Here is a 23,317-nt window from a genome sequence, read left to right on the forward strand (position 1 = left end):
TGCTATATATTTTACCTAATGTGTTTTGTTCATTGTCTCTTCCCACCTCTCCTAAATCTAAGTTCCACATACATATATACACATACGTGTGTATATATATATTTTATTATTTTTTTAAAGCAACATGTGATGAAAGAATTTGAGTAAGCCTCTCAAGAAAGAGCTAGTTAAGACTCGAAGGGATCTGGTCCAACCCTCTCAGGTAAGACATGAGCAGACAGAGGACCTGAGAGGCAAGTGACAAAAGGTGGCAAAGCAGAGGCCAGGACCCAGGCCTCCTAGCTCCCAGGCCAGTGCCCGCTCTCTACATCATGTTGCCTCCCAAAAGGGCTTCATCAAGAAACAACAGAAAACTACTAACTACCTGGAGAAAAATTTAGATTTATGTTGGGGAGGACAACCACGGCCTCTATAAACCCTTCCTTGGACCATGTGCCTGACTCGAAGTGGAAAGTCCTCTGGCCTAAATGACTGAGTCAGTGCAGCTTTGTCAATTAGGGAAGAGAGGAGAATGGGGCACAGATCAATGGGGAGGGTGGACACTTTCCTCCTTCTGGATTCCTCCTGAGAGCATGCGCTCATGTCTCCACACCAACACACAGCAGCTAGGTAGCCACGGAATAAGAAGAGACTTGCTGACAAAGTCAGAGTGACATTCATGGGGATATGGGTGGACGGACTCTGGTCTTGTAAGAACAGCAAACCCCGGGCCAACTGGTCCTTTTTCTGGGGGAAGGGCTAGGGAATAGAACCCATGTTTTTATTTGACTATTTTGCTCCGATTATTTTCTTCACATTTATTTTTCCCATTCATGCAATACCTGACACTGAGCTGAGACAGCAGGAAGAGCCTGTCGATTTCAGTGGCGCATTAACAAGGAGGCAGCAGACTTTCCCAAAGATCGTAGTTCACTTCATTCATTTAATAAATATTGACTGAACCTCGACGAGGTGTCAAGCTGTCTTCCAGGTGTTGGAGATTAAGCCGTGACACACCCAGTAAACTATCTCAGCCTCAGGGAACTTACATTTAGGGCGGGTGGGAAGAGACAATGAACAAAACAAATTAGGTAAAATACATAGCATGTGAGAGGAGAATAGCTGCTAAAAATAAAAGACAAAAAGCAGAGAAGGGAAATAGTAAGTGTTCCTGTGTGTGTGGCGAGGGGACGAGGTGAGCATTCATCCAGAGAGGCCAGGACATGATGACCATGGCCAACATCTGCAGAGCACACAGCTGGCCCTCTGTCCCACACAGACCCTGCACGGTGTTAGGTGTCCACTGCTCGATCACAAATTACCACAAAGTTCGATGCTTAAAACCACAAACATTCATTATCTCAGAGTTTCTGTGGGTCAGAAACAGCTGGTCTGGAGCCTCTCTCAGGGTCTCACAAAGCTGAGGTCAAGGCGTCAGCGGATGCATTCTCATCCAGAGGTCTGACTCAGGGGCAGTCCACTTCAAGGCTCCCTCAGGTTCTTGGCAGCTAGAGAACTGAAAGCCCTAGGTTTCTGCTGCCTTCCTCAGGTGCTAGAAAACACCCACCGTCTCTAGAGGCTGCCGGAAGTTCCTTGCCATGTGGGCTTGTCCACATGGCTACTTACTTCTGTGGGGACCTGAGGTTGGCCACCCCAAGATATGTCTCTTTGGCATCAGGATTATTTGAAGCTGATTGCTTTTGATAAACTGGGACAGGGAAGGAGGCTCTGAGGAATGGAACTTGCCCTTTGTTAGGACACATTTACATCTGTAAGGTAAATCTCTATCTGTAAAAGGTGCCTCCCTCTCTGTACCAGGAAGAAGAAAGGAGATGACCTTCTCTCTAGAAACTCTTAATCAATGCCAAAGGCAAGGACTTAAATCTGCATTTTATTGTGCTTCTCTGGTAACCTCCTGTAACTGACTTCCCTCCCCCTCCCAACTTTGGCATTTCTTTAAGGATTAAGCATCTTTCCTTAGGGAAGGAACTGATTGCTGTGCTCACCTGTGACGCCCAGCTCCAGACAATCCACTTGCCTCCTGCTACGCCCACCGAGATAGCCGACCACTACCTGCTGTGTCCATCAGGCACTGTGCCGACAGGGCAATCTTGTGACTGTTGTGGGAGGGGCATTTCAATCACATGTGAAACACCCCGTTTGGGGGTATATAACCACTATGTGCACCCCACTTCTTCGGTGCCCTTTCTTCCTTTGGGAAGAAAGGCCCCGGGCCATGGTTCTTCATAAAGCTTTGTTTAATTTTCTCTTGCTATTCTGTCTCATGTGAATTTAATTCGTTCTCCGGCCAGACAAACCCACATTTGGGGAGAGGAAATGTCCTCCTCCCCTACACTTCATCAACCCACAAGGAGAGTCTCCGTCTAGTCTGCTAAGACAGAGTCTTATTGAAAGAACATCATCAAGGGAGTAACATCCCATCAAGTATGTCTCATTCCATTAGTTAGAAGCAAGTCACACGTCCTGCCTGAAATCTAGGGGGAAGGATTATACAAGGGTAGGAATACCAGAAGTCAGGAATCGGTGGGGGGCCCCTGAGGGCCCGTCCCCCACGGCACCATTCGGGGGGGGGGGGAGGTGCTGCTTCATGCACGCGTATGTGGACAACCTCACCCAGAGAGTTCACATCAGAATTCTCGGAGAGTGTGCATCAGTCATCGGAGGGTCTGTTAAGACACAGACAGCCCACCCCCAAAGGTTCTGATTCACCAGGTCTGCGATGGGACTTAAGAAGTTGCATTTCTAACAAGTTCCCAGGTGAAGGTGATGGTGCTGGTCAAGGGATCACACTTTGAGAATCATACTCTAGCCTGTATGTCTGACCCACTCACACTGCCACCCCCAGAAACGGTGTCTCAGGATTAGGAATGTACATGTTGGCAGCATGGTCTGCCTATGGAAGGCACACGCAAGCCTGGTGACACACTGAGGGCTGTTTCGGTAGAGAACTCTGGAGTCCCATGTATCCACAGTACGGTTTAAAAGAAGAAACATAGGTTCTAGGTGGACCTATAGACTACACATTCAGGACAAGGCTCAGACAGAAGGCTAAAACAGGGCCCTCTAAAGTCAGTGGCTTAGGATAGGTGTCAAAAATTGTGAAGGGTCAGATTTTGCCCTACTTGCAAGCAAACAAATTAGCTTGCCAGTTTCAGGGATGCTGGCAGAAGACACAAGACTCCTGGGTCACAGAAAAAAGACAATTACTCACAGCAATAGCAGTAGCCATAGTAACATCATTGCACCAGTTCTCGGAGCCCTAATTCCAAAAGGGTGACGTGATGAGGGCCAGATGCTGCCTGTTTACACAGCACAGCGTGTTTCAACAGAGTAACACCGAGCTTACGAAGCCACAATGTGATATAAGGGTTGCCAGCAAATCTGCCCAAGACCTGGTCCAGAGGGAGACCTGATCTTTATTATCCCGGACAGTAAATCAAGCTGCCCCTAAGGCAGACAGTCTCTACCTTCCGGGGCTGCCTGCTATGCAAACGTCCTTGGAAAGCTAGGGCAGAGGAAATGAACTGTTCAGGCCTTTGCTCAGAAGACCAGTTGTGCAGAAACTTGAGAGACCTTTGGAGAACTGTCTCCTGATGACAGGGCTCCAGTTGCCGGGTGTGAGGGTAACACGGGCCAGCAAGGAGGACGCAAGCGAGGCAGCTATCTGAGGAAGAGTTTGAGGCAGCGGGCTTAGTAAGTTGAAAGGCTCTGAAGAGGAAGCAAACGGAACTAACCGGGAGCGCATCAGGAGCTGGGCTCAGGGAAGCAATGGTGAGGAACGACAGATCACGCAGCAGCACCCTTGTGGCCACTGTAAGGACTCTGCCCTTTGTTCTGAGTGAAATGAGGAGCTCCTGTAGAGTTCTGAAGCGAGGAGTGGCATGATACTATGTGTTCTGAGAGCATCATTTGCTTCAGTTACCACGTTGGGAAGAGACTGAAGTTAGACCAGGGCCCAAGCAGGGAAACGAGCGAGGAAACTCGTGCAGAACCCTGGTGAGAGACAATGCGGCCTGGGCCAAGGCAGTATCAGCAGAGGGGGTGGGAAGGTGCACGACTCTAGATGTATTTTGAAAATAGAAATTGCGTGACAGCCTGGCAATGCGGTTCGATGGGAGAAAATCAAAAACCAAAAACCTCTTGGGGGAATAGGTTTGGGGCGTTTGCATTTGAAATGGAGTTGCCGTTAACTGAGGAGGGGATAACTCTGGGAAAACTAGGGGCATTTTGTAGGAAGGAGATGAGAAGTTCAATGTTAGATATGTTAAGTTTAAGATGTTTATTAGACATTCATGCAGGCATATCAAGTGGGCCATCTGAAGTTGCGGGGGGGGCAGGTTTAGGTTGGGAAAATAAATTTGGGAGTGGTAGGGGTATGGATGGAATTTAAAAGCACGAGTCATGAGGAGCTCACCAAGAGAGTGAGTACAGATGGCAAGCAAAGGAGACTGAGGCAGGGCTTGGGTAGAAGGGAAAAAAAGAGAGGTCGGTGTCCTGGAAACCAAGAGAACCAAGAGCTCCAAAGAGGAGGTGGTGAGCAACTGTGCCAAGTGATGCTGGTAGGCCAGCTAATAAGATGAGGACTGAGAACTAACCGCTGGATGTTTTTTTTTAAAGAGGAAGAGCTAATTTTCTCTTTCCTCAAATCAAATGGAACCCAATCTCAAAGCCATTACACGGGACCATTACACCTCCACCATATATAACAGGTCTCATTACATTAATCCAAAATATTTATTTTTCCTCAGTCTTGGGGAAGGGATAAGAAGAACAGACAAAAATCTGAGAAGGACAGAGGCCAGCTCTGCAGAGGCGGGCAGAGGTGGGCATGGGGCATCACCGCAGAGGAGAGGAGAGGACACTGAGGCCCTCTCGACTCAAACAGACACTGGCGGCAGGTTCTTTCTTTTCCCGAGGTCAGATCTCCACAGGGAGGTGGTTTTGTACTTTTATAGGTTGTGAATTCCCAGGTCATTGGAAATCAGCATATTTAACTGTAAGTACACAAAATGTGGGATGAAGCTAAATTATATAAATGGGGTTGTGCCCCCCATTAGCAAAGGTCATAAAAAATTATATTCATCTCTAATTGTAAGATTTGGGATGGCAGGATATAAAATGCTAGTGCTCGATACCACTGATCTTCTATTTGCCCGGATCTCTTAATGAAGGAAGTCACACCCCAAAACATAGTCAAAAGAATTTAAGTCAATGGCGAGGGGAGGGATATTGTGACTTGAATTCTTTTCAAATGAATAGCTGAATCTTTTTTCAGATGTAGGTTTTACCTCTGTTTACTATTACTCAGCCCACCTCCTTTTTTTTCCTCCCAATACCATCATGCATTCCTTAATGATGGGAATCCATTCTGAGAAATGCATTGCTAAGGATTTCACCATTGTGCAAACATCACAGAGTGTACTTACACATAGATGGTAGAGCCTACTACACACACCTAGGCTGTATGGCACTAATCTTACGGGACCACCGTCATAGATGCAGTCTGCCGTTGACCGAAAAGTCACTATGCGGTGCCTGACTGTACAAGATATGCTTTTCAAATATATTAGATTATTTATTTGTAAGTACAAGGGCTGTCCTCCCTCTTTTGTGGATGCCAAAACCACTTCTGGAATGATGGGGCCAGGCTCTTCTCCTGTACGCAAGAGAACCTGTAACGTGCATGTGTTAAGCAGTGCCACGAAGTAACCACCTACTTTCTGGCTGCTGGATGCTCCCCTCACGTCTTCTGCGTGCATATTGCAGATTTTTTCAAACAGCAAGATCATATTTCAAAAAATTACTGAATGTGTGTTCTTATGTCTATACATCCTCTAAACTGTCACCATGAAAAAGTGGAAGTCCTTATCCCCAGAGCCTGCTTCCTTCTTTCAGGGGCAGCGTCATGGAGAGCAGGCTGTGGCAACTGATGCAGCGGCTCATGAGTAATTGGAACCATGTCTGGTACACAGTAGGCCCACAGTAAGTAGATATTTTCCTCGCCAGTAATGCCCTTCGGGGATTGGGGAAAATACAAGAAAGTAGAGAGTGGTTACAAGCAGCTTCCAATCACTTGAAAGAAACTGTGCAGGAAGCACAAATATCTTGAAACTTCCAGTAGGAGCCCTGGGGTATCTAAAGAGGAAAAACAGGGTCCAAACACTTCAGTTTCCTCCTGGCCTGTCCTAACTGTTCAGTAAGTGAAACTGTCTTTCCATGATGTCTTCATGTAGAAATGAATCCATTTTGGAAGCCAAAATGTTGGAAAATATTTATAGACAATTTTCTTTTCAGTTCTCATTATTGCTACTCTCGGCTCATTCATGGACAGGGGGAAATATCTGTGGGAAAAAAAAAATACAACAGCCAAAGACTCTGAAATTGAGAGATTTGAAGAGATCCCCTCCTACCACCCCCATCCCAATTTGTCTTTTTCTTTTGAATGAATCAAAATCAAGCATATTTTGAATGATCTGCTTCTAGGATTCTTGACAAGTCACTCTTGCTATTGACTGACAAAAGAAATGTCTAATTATAAGAAAAATGCAGTTTGCAACTGCCAAGGGGCTGGAGGATTCTATGTTTCAGATATACATCAGGGAAAATGTAATTTGTGTAAAGTACAAATAACCACAGGTAACTGGGGATGAGGTGTAACATACACACACATTTCCCCGGCATCGTACATTATCTGGCTACAGCACAAACAGCAAAGTGCCAGATTTTTGTCTTTTGAGAAAAAAAGCAATATCTTAGTGATGATGGGGTATTCTTGGAGATTTGTGGTTTTATTCTGGGAATTTTGCTTCCTCTCCATCAAAATGCAGTATTTATGAATGACTCACATTGTGAGAAACTATTTAAAATTCATCTTTCTTGTAGGACCCAAAGCTTTCTTTTAGCCAACTCAAATTCATTAAAATGTTCTGCTGCCTTCCCTAGCACGTTAATGATGATTCTTAATTTGATGCATACATTTTAAATAAATTATACACTTAAACGTTCAATGAAAAGCAGAATGACAGGTTTGAAAATCCATAATTTGGGGTCATCTTTATGTGTTCTTAAATGCATCCTAACCCAGTAAATTTAACAGATGGCTTCAAGGTGTTCCTGGGGACAGTCCAGAAGGGTGAATGTCCACATGTATGGAGAGCAAGCCAGGCTGATAACCGAGGCTGAAGCCCTGTTGTTCACTTGCCACGTTAGACCATAAAAATCTAACACAGAGATGCTACAGCAGCTTAAGGACAAATCCTCTGACTATTCATTTTTCCCACTAGGTACCTTCTTAAAGTAGGTATTGTGCTAACATGCTTGGGAGATGGTTAAATAAATATAACATATTCGTAGAAACAAGTAATTATATCACTCATGAGACTATAAAAATCTTTCTTTTTCGGGTCCTCATTGAGATTAGTCCTTTCAGACAGCATCTAAAGAGTACAGATCCTACTTTCCGGAAACAAGCACGCAGATCCTATGCCTTTCATTTATTTGCAAGTCCTGAGATTAGTGGACATGGATGAACACCGAGTGGAATAATATATCTGAACCATTCCACGTTTTAACTGGCTTTTTCTCATGGCTAGTAATAAGGTTCTACACCAGTTCTAAGAATTACATATCCTATGAATTCTACAGAATTCTTCATCTCGAAAACATAGCTAAAACAGCAAGCTGTTGATTATATGAGCACCCACTCCCCAACTTGCCATATTATGGGGCTTATTCTTGCAGACCTTAGGAATTCTGGATCATATTCAGATCAAGACCCTGCCCATATGTGAGATGGACAGTACAATTAAATCCTGCCCTTTTAAAACCCCTTGACCATATAGAATATAAAGTAAAATCTATTCTTTGTAACTTTGCACACTGACCACGTATGCATGCCAGTTTCAGGAGATGATATAGAATAGTAATTGAAATCCCAAGATATGAAGTCAAACTCTCTGATTTCAAATCCGGGCTCCAACACGTCCAAGCTGCATGAGTTGGAGAAAGCTGTGTAACCACTCTGCCATTCAGTGTCCTCATCAGTAAAACGAGAATAACACTACCTTCCTTGTGACTCTGTTGTATTCATTAAATAACACGATTTTTTTTAAGTGCATAACATGGTATCTGGCATTGAAAAAAACCACTAAAATATTATTGTTATTATGACCATCAACGTGAGTTAGTTCTAATTAGCACTCTAGTACTCCAAAAATCCCATTGAGACGGAAACGTCATTTCATCAGTTCCATGTGCGTTACCCCTAGGGATGACTCTTCTTTGCTGCCCTCCCTGGAAAGATGACCCACGTCAAATTCATCTCTGCTTCCTGTTGGTATGTGTTGCCCAGCACACACAGAGGGACAGTGTAGTACAATGGAGAAGCTCATACTCAGGACTCAGATGGACACGGAGCTGAACCCTGCCTTCCTCGCCTTCAGTTTCTCTGCCTATAAAATGAGTTAAAAGTAACAGTATCTATCTTACGGTGTTATTATAAGGATTCAATAGGATAACACATGGAAAGTTCTTGGTATATGCCACTAAAAGCAACAGCAAACATTTACAGAGTCCTGACCACGTGCTCGGAACTGTTTTAAGCACTTGGCTTGTATTAAGTCCTTACATCCTTGTTACGATCCTACGCCATAGACGTTATTATTATCCTCGCTTTACAGATGAGGAAACCAAGCCCCAAGTAACCTGTTCCAGGTCGTATTAATGGGAAGTGACAATGGCAGGATTAAAATTCAGGCAGTTTGCCTTGATTCTGGAATCTTAGCCACTACCCCCCGCTGCCTCTCATAAGTAAGTGCTTGTCGAATATTTGCTATGACTGCAATAATCAATAACTATTTGTTGAAATATTTAACAAACCAATATTTGCTGAAGTACTTGTTTATTATTTATGGTATCTCACTAAGTACCAAATCTTATCCTAGGCCACAAAAATGGACTCTCCTGCTATTAAGTTTTTTGAAACAACTTCTTAAATTCTGCCTACCCAGAGTATTAAGAAAATAAGGTGTATGTTAGGGAAGGCAATTCAGAAGAGGTTCCAATATCCGATAATATCTGTCATTTGTACAATTAGATTTTAGAAGAATTTGAATTGCAACAACAGTGTAAGATTTGCTGCAAATGATTGACTTCATCTAACGCACATCACGACCTACTTCAAAACTTTCATTTAGAAAGAAAATAAAACTAGGAAGTAGCTTTGAAGACAGTAAGAATACTCATAATAATATTTTTAAAAATCATAAATCAAAATGTACAACATCTAGCTCCCATATTTGGGGGTTTATGATTATATTGCCTGAAATATACAAAATAAATTTTTTCCGTGGGTAATCTGATCCCTACAATATAGGAGACTCGTGCTGCTGCTATTAGACAGGGGAAGGAGGGATTACTTTATTGTTTCATAACAAAATAACACACTTTGTTTACAAAGCAAGAATTTATTTTCCACGCAATATTAATGAAAAGGATATAACTGTCTTCATTTTTCAAGAGCTTCATTCCTTGCTTCATTTTCTTTTCTTGTTCTTATTTATTTTCTTTCACCTATTTCTAATTTACATTGTCTTGCAGGGTTTTATAGACTCATATAAACTGCCAGAAGTCTTCCTGGAACAATATGAGGGTACATAAATGTCCTGTGAGCAAAGCATGATGTCAGGTACATATGACATTTTCACTTGAATGGAATTTGCGAAAAGGTAGGATTAATCTGACATTTATTATTTTATGTCATTCATGCACTTCTGAGCATCTTCTTGAGTACAATGTTCAAATATAAAAAATGGTTACTGTAATAATGTCTCCCAAAGATGAGGTCCCAATCCTTAGAAGCTGTAAATGTTACCTTACAGGAAAAGGGTCATGCAGATGTGATTAAGTTAAGGGTCCTGGGATGGGGAGATTATCTTGGGTTACCCAGGTGGGCCTAAGTGAAATCACAGGTGTCCTTATAAATTGGAGGCAGAGGGAGATTTGACACAGGCAGAAGGCAAGGCAGCAGGCAAGGCAGCGTCAGCACAGAGACTGACCACATGGGAGTGATGCGGCCAAAGATCGCCAGCAGCCAGCAGAAGCCGGAGGAGGTAAGGAATGGGTTCTTTCTTAGTGCTTCCACCGGGAGCGATGCCCTGTAGACATCTAGATTTTGGTCCAGTGAGAGTGATTTAGGACTTCTGGCCTCCAGAACTGTGAGAGAATACATTTCTGTTGTTGTAAGCCACCAAATTTGTAGTGATTTTTTACAGCAGTCATAGGAGACTAATACAGTTATTAATCTATATATACAAGTGTTAAGTGGAAAGAAAACTTTCCTTTTAACATTAAAGACATTGAGAAAGACAAAAACAAAGTTATTTCCTAGAATAATGAAGTATTGAAAGGTCGTTTAAAGCGATCAGGAACTTTCTCTTTTAAAGGACTGCCATATGTTTCGGGAAAATGCTACATTCCTAACCACATTCCCTCTCTAATATATCAATTATATGCAAGCAAAATTCTCTCATACCAGGAAAGCCACTGGGAACGTGAGCCTCCGGTGGGCCTCTCATTTCACACTTTCTCCAGCCCGCCTCCTTGAATCACTCTGCTCATAATCCCACTTCTGCGTTTTCCATTCTACGAACTTCCCAGAATGCCTTGTCTTGCTAGAAGTAATCTGTTCTTTCATAAAGTCAAATATTATATTTGCAGAATTTTACTTACAGAAAAGTTCCTAGCACCCGCTGCTCCGTTTATTGAACTATATATGCCAATAGTGTCCAGAGCACCTGGGTGGTCTCCTGGACAGGACAAGGGGACATCTCAGCAGCCGCTGCCTGCTTAACCTCACTCATCTCCACTGTCTCTAGATCAAGAGGCAGAAAGATAAGCCATCTCCATTCTAGATAATTCTAAAATAAACTGCGCCCATGGTAGAAAGTTGCACTTAGGAAAACATAGGGCTCTTAGAATCTAAGAGCCAATTTATTTAGCCAGAAAAATGTGCCAGATAGAAAGAAGATTTTTCCCTTTAATATAAACTATAAACATTTTGTAAAAAGTTTTATTGGTTTTTTAATTGAGGTAATACTGGTTTCTAACATTATATAAATGTGTACATCATTCTTTTTTGATTTCTGTGTAGACTACACCACGTTCACCACCCAAAGACTAATTACCATACATCACCGTACACACATGCCCAGTCACCCGTTTCGCCCTCCTGTCTCCCCACCTCCCCACTGGAAACCACCAATCCAGTCTCTAGGTCTCCTTGTTTGTTCATCGTTGTTTTTATATTCCTCTTATGAATAAAAACATACAGTATTTGACCTTCTCTGTCTGACTTATTTTGCTTAGCACAATACAGCCAAGTTTTATTAAAAAGTTTTAGTCTTAAAGAATTTAATATGTCGGTTGCTTAAATGACAGGAAAAAAAAGAAGAAATCTGAAAAATGAAGAACTTAAGAGTCGCAGGAAAATGAGGATTTAAGATGCAAATATCATCCATCGGGCTGGAGAAGGGTAAACTTGGGTCAGCCTTGACCCGCCCTCCTTCACATCCAATCCAAGTTCATTTGACTTTTCTTCCTAAGGATTTAAGTCTATGCATTTTTCTCCTCCTGGCTGACCGTCACCCTAAATCAAGTCCCCCTAGGACAATGCATTTGCCTTTTAACTTGTCCTTCCCCCAGAGCTCAGGTTCCACCCAGCCATGAGCAGACGGTGGGGAAGAGTGGCAGAGGGGGCAGGGACAGGCAGGTGGGGACCCACGTTTTACCTTCCCCTTGAAAGTGGCAGGTTTTGAGTGGGAACGGGGCGCTCAAAGCATCAACTCTGCTACTCATTACCTACTTGATGTCACGAGGAATTTACATTCTGTGACTGTTTCCTCTCTGTGGAACGAGAATAAGAACGCTACCCACGTTATGGAACTGTTGTAAAGAAGAAATGAGTCAACACACGTAAAGCACGAAGAAGGGAAACAGGGGCACAGTAAACAATCTTCGCTTTGTGGATTACCACCTATTTGGCCTCAAGTTCTTCAGGCTCTCATCGCACTATGCGGGCCTCTTTCATAGCAGTAACACGCCTGCAATTTTTTTTTAATCAAATAAGTATCAAACTAATGTCTCTCTCTTCTACTGTTAATTTCATGAAGCAGAAATCAAGTCTGCGATTGCTCCTCCAAGCACGTGCTTGGCAAAGGAAAGCACTGGAACATTTTAAGTAAATCTCGCAAGTAAAGCAAACCAGTAAAGCTCACCAAAGACCCCAGAGGCTCCAATCCGTATTTCAGATGTCTTCAGAATTGGGATGAAAATTTCCTACCTGCTGTGGCTTCTCTCCAACCTCACTGAATAAGAGAAGCACCTGGGAAGCCTTCAAATACACCCACGCCCAGACCCCAGAGATTCCAATTTGGTTGGTCTGGAACTGGACAGAGCCAGTATCTAAGACTCGACAAACAACTCTAAGCTGCAAGTCAGGTTGGAAAGCTCCAGTGTTGTTCCCACCTGTTTCGGTTCAGGAGGGAAGGCCTCCAAGCCGACCTCTGCTTTTCAATTTGACCAACTCAAAATCAAGCTTGCCCCCACCTTTGGCTGAATTCTTCTTTCCTATTAGATAATGGGGGGAAAAAATACTGGAAGCTGGAAACGGCAGCTTTATGAGTAGGATCTTGGCTGATGGAACCAACGAGGACAGTTCGCGCTGTTCAGACAACTGTAATCCTGGCAGCAAATCTGTTGGGTGGCTCCAGGCCCCGGCACCTGCCAAACGGCGCTCATTCAGGACGCTTCTGCCCGCAGAGGGCGAGCGCATAGGGTCATGGAACCTCTTGCTCCTTTTTTTTTTTAATGGGCTTCTATTGATATAAAAAGCCATCACAGAATTTCCTACAGTGTAGAAGAAAGGTGGTGATAATTGTTTTAAAAGCTGAAAAAGGCTGAACTCGGCGACCCTTGCCTCCTTGGCGTTGCTCCCAAGATAGACTCGAGAGTCAGGGTCGTACCTCCCCGCCTCGTGCTCCGCATCCGCCCACCTCTGCTCCCTTCCACAGCCCCTTTACTCCCATTCTAGCACGATTCTTCGGGATTCCCTAACCCTGGTCCGAGGGGGACCCCAGATAGGAGGCCGCCCTTCATAAAGCCGTCGCGGGCTCCTCCAGCGGGAGGCCCCCGGGAGCGGGGAGCCCGGCGGCCAGAACGCGGCCGGAGGCCCCGCGCGCCCGGGGGGCAGAGGTCGCTCCCCGGCCGTGGGAAACCGGGACGCCGGCGCTGGGCTGCTGGAGATCTGCGGGCGGTGACGCTCCCCTCGCCTCGGGAGGCGGTCCCCGCGCCGCAAGCCCCTCGCGCAGCCGGGAGACCCAGGTCTCCGCAGAGCCACCTGGGCGCGCGCCGCGCTCTTCCTCGAACTTGGGAGCTGCAGGACGCGAAGCCCCGCTCCCTCCTGGCTCCCCCGAGGGAAAGGGAACGGAGCGCGGATTCGCGACGCTGCACAACAGGTCCTTTGGGCACCCGCGAGGTTCGGGAAGCGGGGTCGACTGGTTGGGGAAAACGGTAGAGCGCTCCGTGGGCGCATTTCCTGCGAAGAGACCTCTCCCTCACTGGCCCCCAGCCCCGCCGCAAATCCTGAGTTTGGGGAGCAGGAATTACCCCCCCGGCGCGGGTAGGAGCAGAGTTGCGGACGCGTGGAGATGGCACCGATCCGCTGTGTCCGAGAGCAAAGTTAGGTGATGCAGGAAAAGCGCCTTTAGGCGCGCGCCAGGACCTGACCCTCAGGGCTGTCGGCGTCCACTCACCTTGTGCCTGCGCCTCCATGGTGGCCGACTTCGGGCTGAGCGTGGCGAGGACGCCCTGGCGCTTCGCAGACACGCAGGCAGCGGTGCCGGAGCTCAGAGCGCAGCTGGCCCGCCGCTCGCGCCCTCTTGCTGCGCGCGCCTGGCGCTCGCGGCGAGGAAGGGGTGGGGAACCGCGGGGCAGCCACCACTGGCCGCTTCTGGTTCCCTCCGCCCCTTCCAGTCCACCTGGCCCAGACCGAGCTGGGAAGGAGTCACCGCTGGCGCCACCTGCCGGCCGCGCTGCGCAGCGGGCCGAGGGCGCCCACTGCTGGCTCAGGGTGCGTGCTCGGACCCAAGAGCTGCCTGACCCAGCTGAAGTAGGCCCTGAGGTGGGCCATAGGCGCAAATGCCCTGGCAGAGAGGAAGGAGGGTGGGTTTACAATACTGAACCATCGCTCCTGCTGGAAAAGCAGAGTTAGGTTCCTCTGACCCTCTGGTTCCAACATTTTTGTCAACTGATCAACAAATAAGCTGGTGTTATGTGTGTTTCTGTTAAAAGATACCTTACTTAATATACAGTTGATTCATTGACATTGAGCTCATGGCCAACAGCGCTATACCTCATACCTGAATAAAACTTAATAAGCTTGTTTAACGTATACATTTTTTGCTTAAGGCACATACCAGCCTTCCTGCACTTAGGACACTAGACAGCTCTTCAGCAGTATGCTTGGCGTCCATTTTAAATAGCAAAATCACCCAAGAAAAGCACAAAAATGGTCTATCTGCAGTGCGTTCAAACGGCGCTAGTTTACAGTGTGAGAGCTGAAATAAAGCAGGTGGAGCTTAGCCTTGGCTGACCTTGGCTGGGAAGGTATGCACCTGTGGGCCCATGTTTCTCCCGCTCTGCCCTTGTCTGATAATGACCACGAAAACACTGTACTGACTTTAGTGTCACAAAGAAATCTGAATAAGGAGGCAAATTCACGAATATGGAATCTGCAAATAATAAGCATCAACTGTGTATATATTTTCTAATCCGAAACTTGTAGACTCTACCTGTCGGTTGATGAAGCAGTCATGTTTTCAGAGAACAGACCAGAAGCTTACAGTTCTGCTCCAAGCCTGGCCTGGCAATGTGACCAGAAAGCAGGGAAGGGAGGAAGAAATATCAGCTCAAGTCTCACCTCCTCAGGTCTTTAGCCGTTCCAGATCTCCCCTTTTTCCTCACATCCGCGCTATCTTCCTCTGTGAAATACATACAATGTATTTATTTACATTTGGTCTTGAATGGTTTGCCATGATTTTCAGTGGGTTTTTTTTTCTTTCTTAAATAGAGGTAAAGTCTGTGAGGGTCCAGTATAGGTCGTATCTTGAGCCTTCCGTATTTCCTGCCCAAGAGCCTTATACAAATTCATAGCTCAAAAAAGATTTATTGAATAAACAATTAACTAACCAGTAGGTTCTATTTTATCTATGCCCAAGTTACTCTCAAAGTAAAGACTAATAAACATTAATGGAGTCTTACATTTTTATTTGAAAGAAGGAGCAGCCATGATTTCTTGGCATATGTATAAACAAGTCAGTATTCTTTGCTATGTTGAAGATGTCCCTAATTTGTAATCTGTACCATTAAAATTGCTCTATAAAACACCAAGCATAGGGTTTTTTAATGGTTTTTGGTGATTGTGACCATGGATGCACCGAGTGACAAATCAGAATCAGCGAGTAAATCACTTTTAGAGTCTGCTCAGTTGTTCTGGTCCTTTGTGCCCTGGAAATAAAACACCAAGTTAAGGCTGACTCCCAGCTGTAAAAAGGAGCTAAAAATAGTTAATGACTTTCCAGCTTGTGTCATCTAACCTTCATCTAAACTCTGACTCATTTTTCTGATTTATGAAATTTTAAGATACTACCCCCTTAATGTCTTTTATCATTAATAATAATAAAATATTGAAATTCATTCAGAAATAGTTACTGAATGTCGTCTCTGTGCCAGGGACTGCGCTAGATGCTAAGGATACAAGTAAAGGACAGGATCTTTTTTATGCAGGGAGGTCATGGTCTGGTGAGAAGGAGGGAGAAATGAGGCTTTATAAGGCAGTGCAATAGGATAGGTGCATGTGAGCAACCAGGGAGGGCTCCTCGCTCAGACTGGGGAGGAGATAAAAGAGGGTGTCGCCTCAGCTGAGACTTGAAGGATGAAGGAATTAGACCCATAAGTTGCGTTAGCCCCCAAATAATGGCTTAGCCAAAGAGACAATTGTTGAAGTGAACATATCATGAAAAGGAAGACTGTACATTTTATGTCTCTCCTTTTCTTTCGCTTACGATGGTGCATTTCCTTCATCTCTTTAAGGGTTAGTGACACAGCCATCTTCCCCCTCTTGCTCTTCATCTCTGTAGCTATTCCACGTGGGCAACAAGAGGTGAGTATTTGACTAAGTCCGTGAAAACCTGGTTCACTCCTCCAGAATTGATCTTTCTGCAGAGGCGGGGATGCAGTGGAAATCTAAATGTCCAAAGGCGAGGTGGATTCAACAGTCCTTGCCTAAACCAGGTTTGGGTCACCTGTAACATAAGGTGCTGAGGGTGCTCTTGGGAGTGGCCAGGGCCCAGAAACGAGAGGAAGAAGCAGGAAAGGACCCATAAAGTATGCTCCTTGGGATCAGGAAACTTCCGAAGCCATTGAAGGAGAACATGGGCTTGGGAGCTCCATTAGATTCTCACTCTGAAAATTACTAGCTGAGTAACCTGAAGCCAGTTTCTCAGCCTCTCTGTACCTGGGTTTCTGCATTGTGGGGCAGCACGCTCTCTGAGGCATTAATCGGCGTGTTGTTTCCCTCCAGCCCCGGGGCTCCCGTGTTGCTGGGGCAATGCTTCCCGGCCCTTGTTTGCATCAGCACCACGGGGGGGCCTTCCACACATTTCTGATACCTCAGCCCCACTCCCCACATATTCTGATTTGATTTTTTGAAAGCTCTCTAGGCCGTATTGACCTGCTTCCAAGATTGAGAATGAACGTTTTAGAAACTGTCCACAGAAAAGGTGAAAGGTACTAAATTCTCAGCTTTTAAATTCAAAAGTTGCCACCCAGATAATAATAAAATAATAAAATAATAAATAATAATAAAATAATGAATAATAAATACTAATAATAAAATATAAATATTTTATATTATTAAATATAATACATAATAAAATAATAAAAAAGAAAAGAGAGCAGGCAGAGCAAGGATTTTTTGCCCCTCCTTCCAGGGGAGTTGGGCAGGGAAGGGAAGTTTGAAGGAGAGCTTAGACATGGCTCTGTCATGTCTCTTACCCCTTCCTTCCCTACCCTCCTCAGAGCAAAGAGGACCTGGCCTTGACAGTCCCATCGAGAACCTAATAATGGCCAGATCATTTTGAGACATGTTAGAAGCAAAGTGAATGTCACCTTGAATCCATCCTTCCCCACTTTCAAGTGGTGTAGGAAAACATCTAGGAGTTCCCTTGAGCCCCATGTGGGGTGTGGAAGTTAGGGGAGAGAGAACCAGCTGGTGAGCCAACATTCCCACGAGGCTGGAGGAAGAGAGGCTCCATAAGGGAAGGAAGATAGGAGGGGCTGCACAAAGGGAGAGGCAGTCAGCGTCTGTGTGGGATCCCTGCTTGGCCAGAGGACTTGCTGGCCTCACCCACGTCATGCTACTAAGCAGGGGAAAGGAAATAGGGGGAGAGAGTTTGGCAAGGTATTTCTCAGAGAGGGACTGCTTTTACCCCATCTCCACAAACTCCCCAGTCCTCAGAAGACCTGGAACGTGACTCCTATTCAAGTCCACCAGCCAGAGTCAGCCATGAGGCCAGGAGAGTTAGTGGGCTGCCATCTTGCCAGGACCACTGAAGTAGAAAGCCAAGAGGTGAACTTCAGAGGAGTGGAGCATGAGGCCATCAGTTAGGGTCTACCCAGACCTGGGGGGCCTGAATGATGTCAATCTCATCCAGTTAAATATGGAGTCATTGGGTTTCACCCCTTCCTCTCAGTTCCCACCACATATTCCACCAAGAGGAGCTGGTACTTAGAAGAGAGAGGGGCAAAAAAAATCAGACTAGTTTTTTCTCTGTAACTCTCTAATACACACACATGCACAAAGATTTCCCAAATAGTGCTGAGAGAGGAAAGAAGAGGTTTACTCTGAGATTGAGAGGACTAGACCACATACCAACATCGGACTGTTCTACTAACCAAAAACTAACTAAAATTAATGATTCTGGACCAGCTGCCTGTAAGGGAGGCATTTTGAAGCCAGTTGAGGGAACAGTTATTGGAAAAGTACAAATATTTCTTGTTTATCCCTCAAAAACTTGTAACTTCTCAATAAACTGGTTACACTATATAAAATCGTTTACAAAAAAAACTAGTTTACACATTTCTTCTTTTCTAAATTCCTCCAGAATTTTTAGACATATTCCCCGGATCATAAATTACACATGGATGTTCAGAGAATTCAGAGGATAAAAGTGCTTTCTTTTCCATTATATAGAGACATATTATTTCGTTGTACCCTGAAGTTCCAGTATACACAAATACTAAAACTTACTCCTTTAGACTTTAAAATATATAATCATTTTTAAACGGTAATCTCTAAAATTCATTTAAAATGGATTTGTTTTCTAAAATCTTAGTGTAGGGCCTCTCAACCTTGGCACTGTTGACATTCTTTGCTGACTAATTCTTTGCTGTGTTGTAGGATATATAAGTGAACCCCTGGCCTCTACCCACTAGATTCCAGCAGCAACTCTTTGGTTGCAACAATCAAAAACGTCTCCAGACATTGCCAAATGTCTCCTGGAGGGCAAAGTCTCCCCTAGGTGAGAACCACAACTTTAGCTCTTTCTTGGAGATCATTACGAATAGAATGATTAGGAATAGCAATGATTGCCCTGTGTAATGTAGAGACGCCTACGGTACAGCCAGGCCCTCTGAGCTGAGCCAGGGAGGGGATATTTGCCCATCATTTCCACATACAGCTGCTCTTGGAGTTTTCCTCTTTGCTTCTCTTATCAGTCCTTCCTCATCTGCTGCCTGAATAGATGCCATTGTCCAAGAAAGGACAAAGAGGGGCTTTACCTCATGCCTAAAGAGAAAGACAAAGAGCTAGAGGAGGCAGACTGGCCCATGTGGCTATTGCTCTCTAACTGTGCCTGAGGAAAGTACTAGAAGTTCTTCCCCTTTTTGGAGATTGAACCGATTTACATCGGTTCTGCCCAGGGATACACTTGAGCTGAGAGTGACCAGTGTTCTTTGCCCAATCTCCTTTGTTGTGAGAAGGGTGACAGAAGATCGGGAAGACATTACTTACATGGACTTTCACGTTGGAATGTGACCATCAGACACAAGGAATCTGAGATGCTGGGAAGAAGGAAGCCTAGGCCTGCACCCGTCATTTTGTGGTTAACATTTGGTTTTCTTAGATTCCAAAACCTGTAGTTTGCAAAATTGGCTATTTTCAGGCTACTTGCATCTCTTTTGTTTATTTTTTGGTATATTTTTCTGCTTAGTGCTTATTATGTTCCCTTTGAAAAATGTTCAATTCTTTCAATAGTGCTAAGGAAAGACAGAAAAGGAGTGTATTACCAACTAAGGCTAGGCCAGAACAGTGCATGGTGGGAGTGCTGGAAACAAGCAAACTCCAAGAGAGAGGCAGGAAAGGACAGAAGGAAAAGACAAAGGCCTCCACCACGCAGTCAATTCCTGCATTACTTGGTTTTCTTGTTCCTCGGGGGATTTTTGACGTGTTTATTGAAAAGTGCAATTTCTTTACAGCTCCAGGGCGGCTTGTTGCCAATGAGAGGGCTGTTGTGGTTAGTGGCTGAGTTCCCAATGGCTGTCCTTGCCAGTCTGACCTCTAGGTAAATGGATATCACCACACCATTCTCGTAAAACAAAAGCAGAAAGTCAGGTGTCATCCAGTTCTTTTCAAACACGATGTACACTTCTGGCTTCCTTTTTTACAAGTGACATTGAAAAATTAGAGAAAGGTGAAGTAGAATGTCACAAAGATTATTGACAAGGTCCGTAGGGGAAGGGAAAGGAACCAGGAGGCTCCTTTACTTTGGTAGGCAGAAATCTGGGTGATATCTTGATGACGGCACCACATCTGCTGTCCGAGGTCACAGGATAGATCACAAACAACACTGCCAAATGGCAAAGGATTGTTTAGCGACCGCAACAGCTATTTTCTAAGACTGCAAAGTGACTTTCTTAATCTGAAATTGTCTAAATTGGATCTTAAATAAATGTGATAGACAATACAAATTGATCGTAACAACTGTGCAGTTGGTCAATAAGAACATACCAACTTAAGCTCTGTTACACCAGCTTATGTCAAGTTCAAGGACCTGGGCGTGGGGGCAGCCTTAAGACTCATTCAGAAAGTCAGCTCTGCTAGGATGTGAGCAAGTGGATAATACGAACTTTTGATTTTGCAAACTATAAAATGGAAGGAAGGAATTTAAATTTGAATTTGAAATACTGCATATTGTCCAAAGTTCCAACACATTTGTAGAAGAAAAAAATAAACCCATAAATAGTATTATTAAAAAGAATCATTTTGGAATTGAAAAATTCTTAAAAGCACTATAAACTTAATTCTTCAAATATTCTCACATTTTAATATTCTAGTATTTAAACTTTTGAATAAAAGCTAGTAGGGAAAATGTACTTACAGAATTGTGCCGAGGAAACATGTTCATGAGATCTCTCTCAGAATTCTCGTGTTTTGGTGGTCAGTCCTCCTCATGAATGAGGAAAAATCTATCTCTCCAGGGAAGTTTCCTGCAATAAGTTGATGAAGCAAATTGTATGGGAAAAATGAGTAATTCAAATAGACCTCATATAGTATTATATCGTAATTAACTCAGGAATTATCTACATTTACATTCACTAATTCCAACCAAACACATACTCTATGTAAGAAAAATATATATATGTAAATTTATTTTGTTGTTCATGTATACAGAGTTGCAATAAGTTAATTTCAAGACTTTAAGAAAATTAAGCATAAAACAATCATGTTATATTGCGAAAATCTGTGAAATGATTTTACCAAGACTAAATGCAACCTTTTTAAAAGATTTTTTAAATGGGGACGATTTTTCCCCATTTTTTAATCTTTAAAATGGGGGGGAAAGCCAAGAATTTCTATCATTCTTTTAAGGTTTTGAATAGGAACTTCTAAAATTTCAATTGATACATTCTTTTCACCTCATCCATTAAAATTAATTCTAATGAAATTAAAATATCAAATATTTTTAAACCGTAGAAAAGCTAGAAGAAAATATAATTGAATATGTATTAAGTTTTAAGGTTTGAGGAGTACTTTCAAGGTTTAAACGTGATAGAAAGCAATCATAAGCGGAAAGATGACCATATTTGGCTTCAAAAATTAAAATTTCTATCCATGAAAAGTAGCCAAAATCAACAAGTTGGAAAATAACTTTCTTACAACACCTACAATAGGAAAAGGGATGAAATTCTAGACTCTCAAAGACGTTGTGTAGCTATAACCTTGATACCAAAAGCCAATAAGGACAGTCCTAGGAAATAAAATTATAAAAAATTACTACTATCAGTACAAAAGTTCTAAATAAAATGAAGGCAAATAAAATTCAACAGTGTATTAAGTGTGTGTGTGTTTGTTTATCACTTTACCAATCAAGATTAAACCCGGGAATCCATGGATGGTTCAACTTCAGAAAATATAATAATGAAAACAGGAGAGTACTGCAGCCAGCTCATACTGGCTCGTGAGAGCTGACTGTCAAATTTTCGGGAAATAGGAAAGGATGTTATTTAGGAAATAAGAAAATGAATCTGAATGAAATGTCAGAAATGCATAATGGAGTGAAAAAAATGGTGAATATGAGGGGTAAAGCAAAATAAATATTGACTGTATAATACAACAAAAATAATTTTCTGTGGGGCTTAAAATATATATGGAATTAAAATATATTGCACAACTGTATATATGTCAGGAGTTTAAATGTTCTAAGGTTCTTGCCTTGTCTGGGAAGAAGGTAAAATCACCATTTAACATTAGAATTGTATAAATCAAGGATGAATGATTTAATCACTTAGAAATTGAGACAGACGCTAACCCAATAAAAATGGGCAAAGATAATGCAATTCAAGAAGAGGAAATATAAATGCCCAATAAATCAATATTCACATTCACTGAAAATCAAAGAAATGTAAATTACCACCACAACACATCCACCAACTTAAAAAAAAAAAAGGGAGAAAAATCTAACAATAGTGTTGTCAGGATGAGGAGCAAGTGAATTCTCACTTGTTGGTGAGAATGTAGATTTGTATGGTAGCTTTGGAGAATAATTCAGCCATATCTAGTAAAGTTGAAGATGTACATAAGCTTCAGCCCATCAAATCCACACCTGGATCTACACCTGGAACTTAGAGAAACCCTTGGCCATATGCACAAGGAGACATGCACAGATGCTCATTGCTGTGTTAGTTGTGATAGCAAAAATTTGTAAACAGCCTAAATGTCACCAATAAGACAATGTGAAATAAATGTACATTTGTATGAAATGATATATATATAGTATGTATGTTATATATGTATAAATATTTGGAGCTACAAGTATCCATATGGTTAAATCTCAAAAATATAATGCTAAGCAAAAAAGCAACTTGCCATTATTACTGTTTTATGTCATCGTACATCGTTGTTGGTTTTTTAAAATTCACTTGCATCTCAGATCTCACTTCTGGGATCATTCCATTTTATATTAATGTATGTTTTTTAGAAATTCCTTTCTTGGTGGTTTCTGAAAGAAAGTTTGTTATTCAATTCTGTATTGAAAGTTGATTTTTTTCAGCATATTAAAATACTGTTCCACTGTCTTACGTCTTTTATTGTCACGACTTTTTATTGTTATGTTTTATTGTTACGAGTGAAAATTAGCGTCACACTGATTTTATTTCTTTGTAAGTCACCTCTATTTTTATTCTTGTTGCTTTTAAAATAATCTCTGTTGCTTTGGTGTTTTGTTCTGCAGTTCCTCAATATTTGTCTATGTTTGGATTTCTTTATATTTTTATGCTAGGATTTATTATGCTACTCTTCCATCAAGTCTGGAAAATTCTCAGTCATTAATCATTTTGAATACTAATTTTCCTCTATTCTCCCTGCCATCTCCTTATATAATTCTGGTTTTATGTATAGTAATCTTTATGCTCAAACCTCCATGTGTTTTAAGCTTTCTTCCATATATTCTATCTGTCTCATTTTCTTTTGATCTGTGAAATTTATTCAGTTCTATCTCCAATCACCAATTCTCTCTTCAACTGTGCCTAATCTTCTTTATTCCTTATATTTATACAATTTATATATTTGTATGATTACATAATTTAAGTTCATATTATAATTTATATAATTACAGTATTTATGTACAATATTAAATGTCATATTTCTTATTTCTAAAAGTTCAGCTTTGTTCTTTTTCTAAATGTCCCTTATTTTTTACTGTCT

General features: G+C 42.8%; 1 protein-coding gene across 3 annotated transcripts in view; it reads right to left on the reverse strand.

Annotated features, from left to right (window-relative positions):
* Positions 1-14,000, reverse strand: part of TPD52L1 (TPD52 like 1) — a 97,283-nt gene extending 83,283 nt beyond the window's left edge. For all 3 annotated transcript variants that reach the window (XM_046677297.1, XM_046677296.1, XM_046677295.1), the window contains exon 1: positions 13,809-14,000. In XM_046677297.1, coding sequence (XP_046533253.1) covers positions 13,809-13,827 — 19 coding nt within the window. In that variant the 5' untranslated portion in view covers positions 13,828-14,000. The remainder of the gene's footprint in view (positions 1-13,808) is intronic.
* Positions 14,001-23,317: the final 9,317 nt, after the last annotated feature.

This window comes from Equus quagga, chromosome 11 (genome assembly GCF_021613505.1).
Source record: "Equus quagga isolate Etosha38 chromosome 11, UCLA_HA_Equagga_1.0, whole genome shotgun sequence".
Classification (NCBI taxonomy): Eukaryota; Metazoa; Chordata; class Mammalia; order Perissodactyla; family Equidae; genus Equus; species Equus quagga.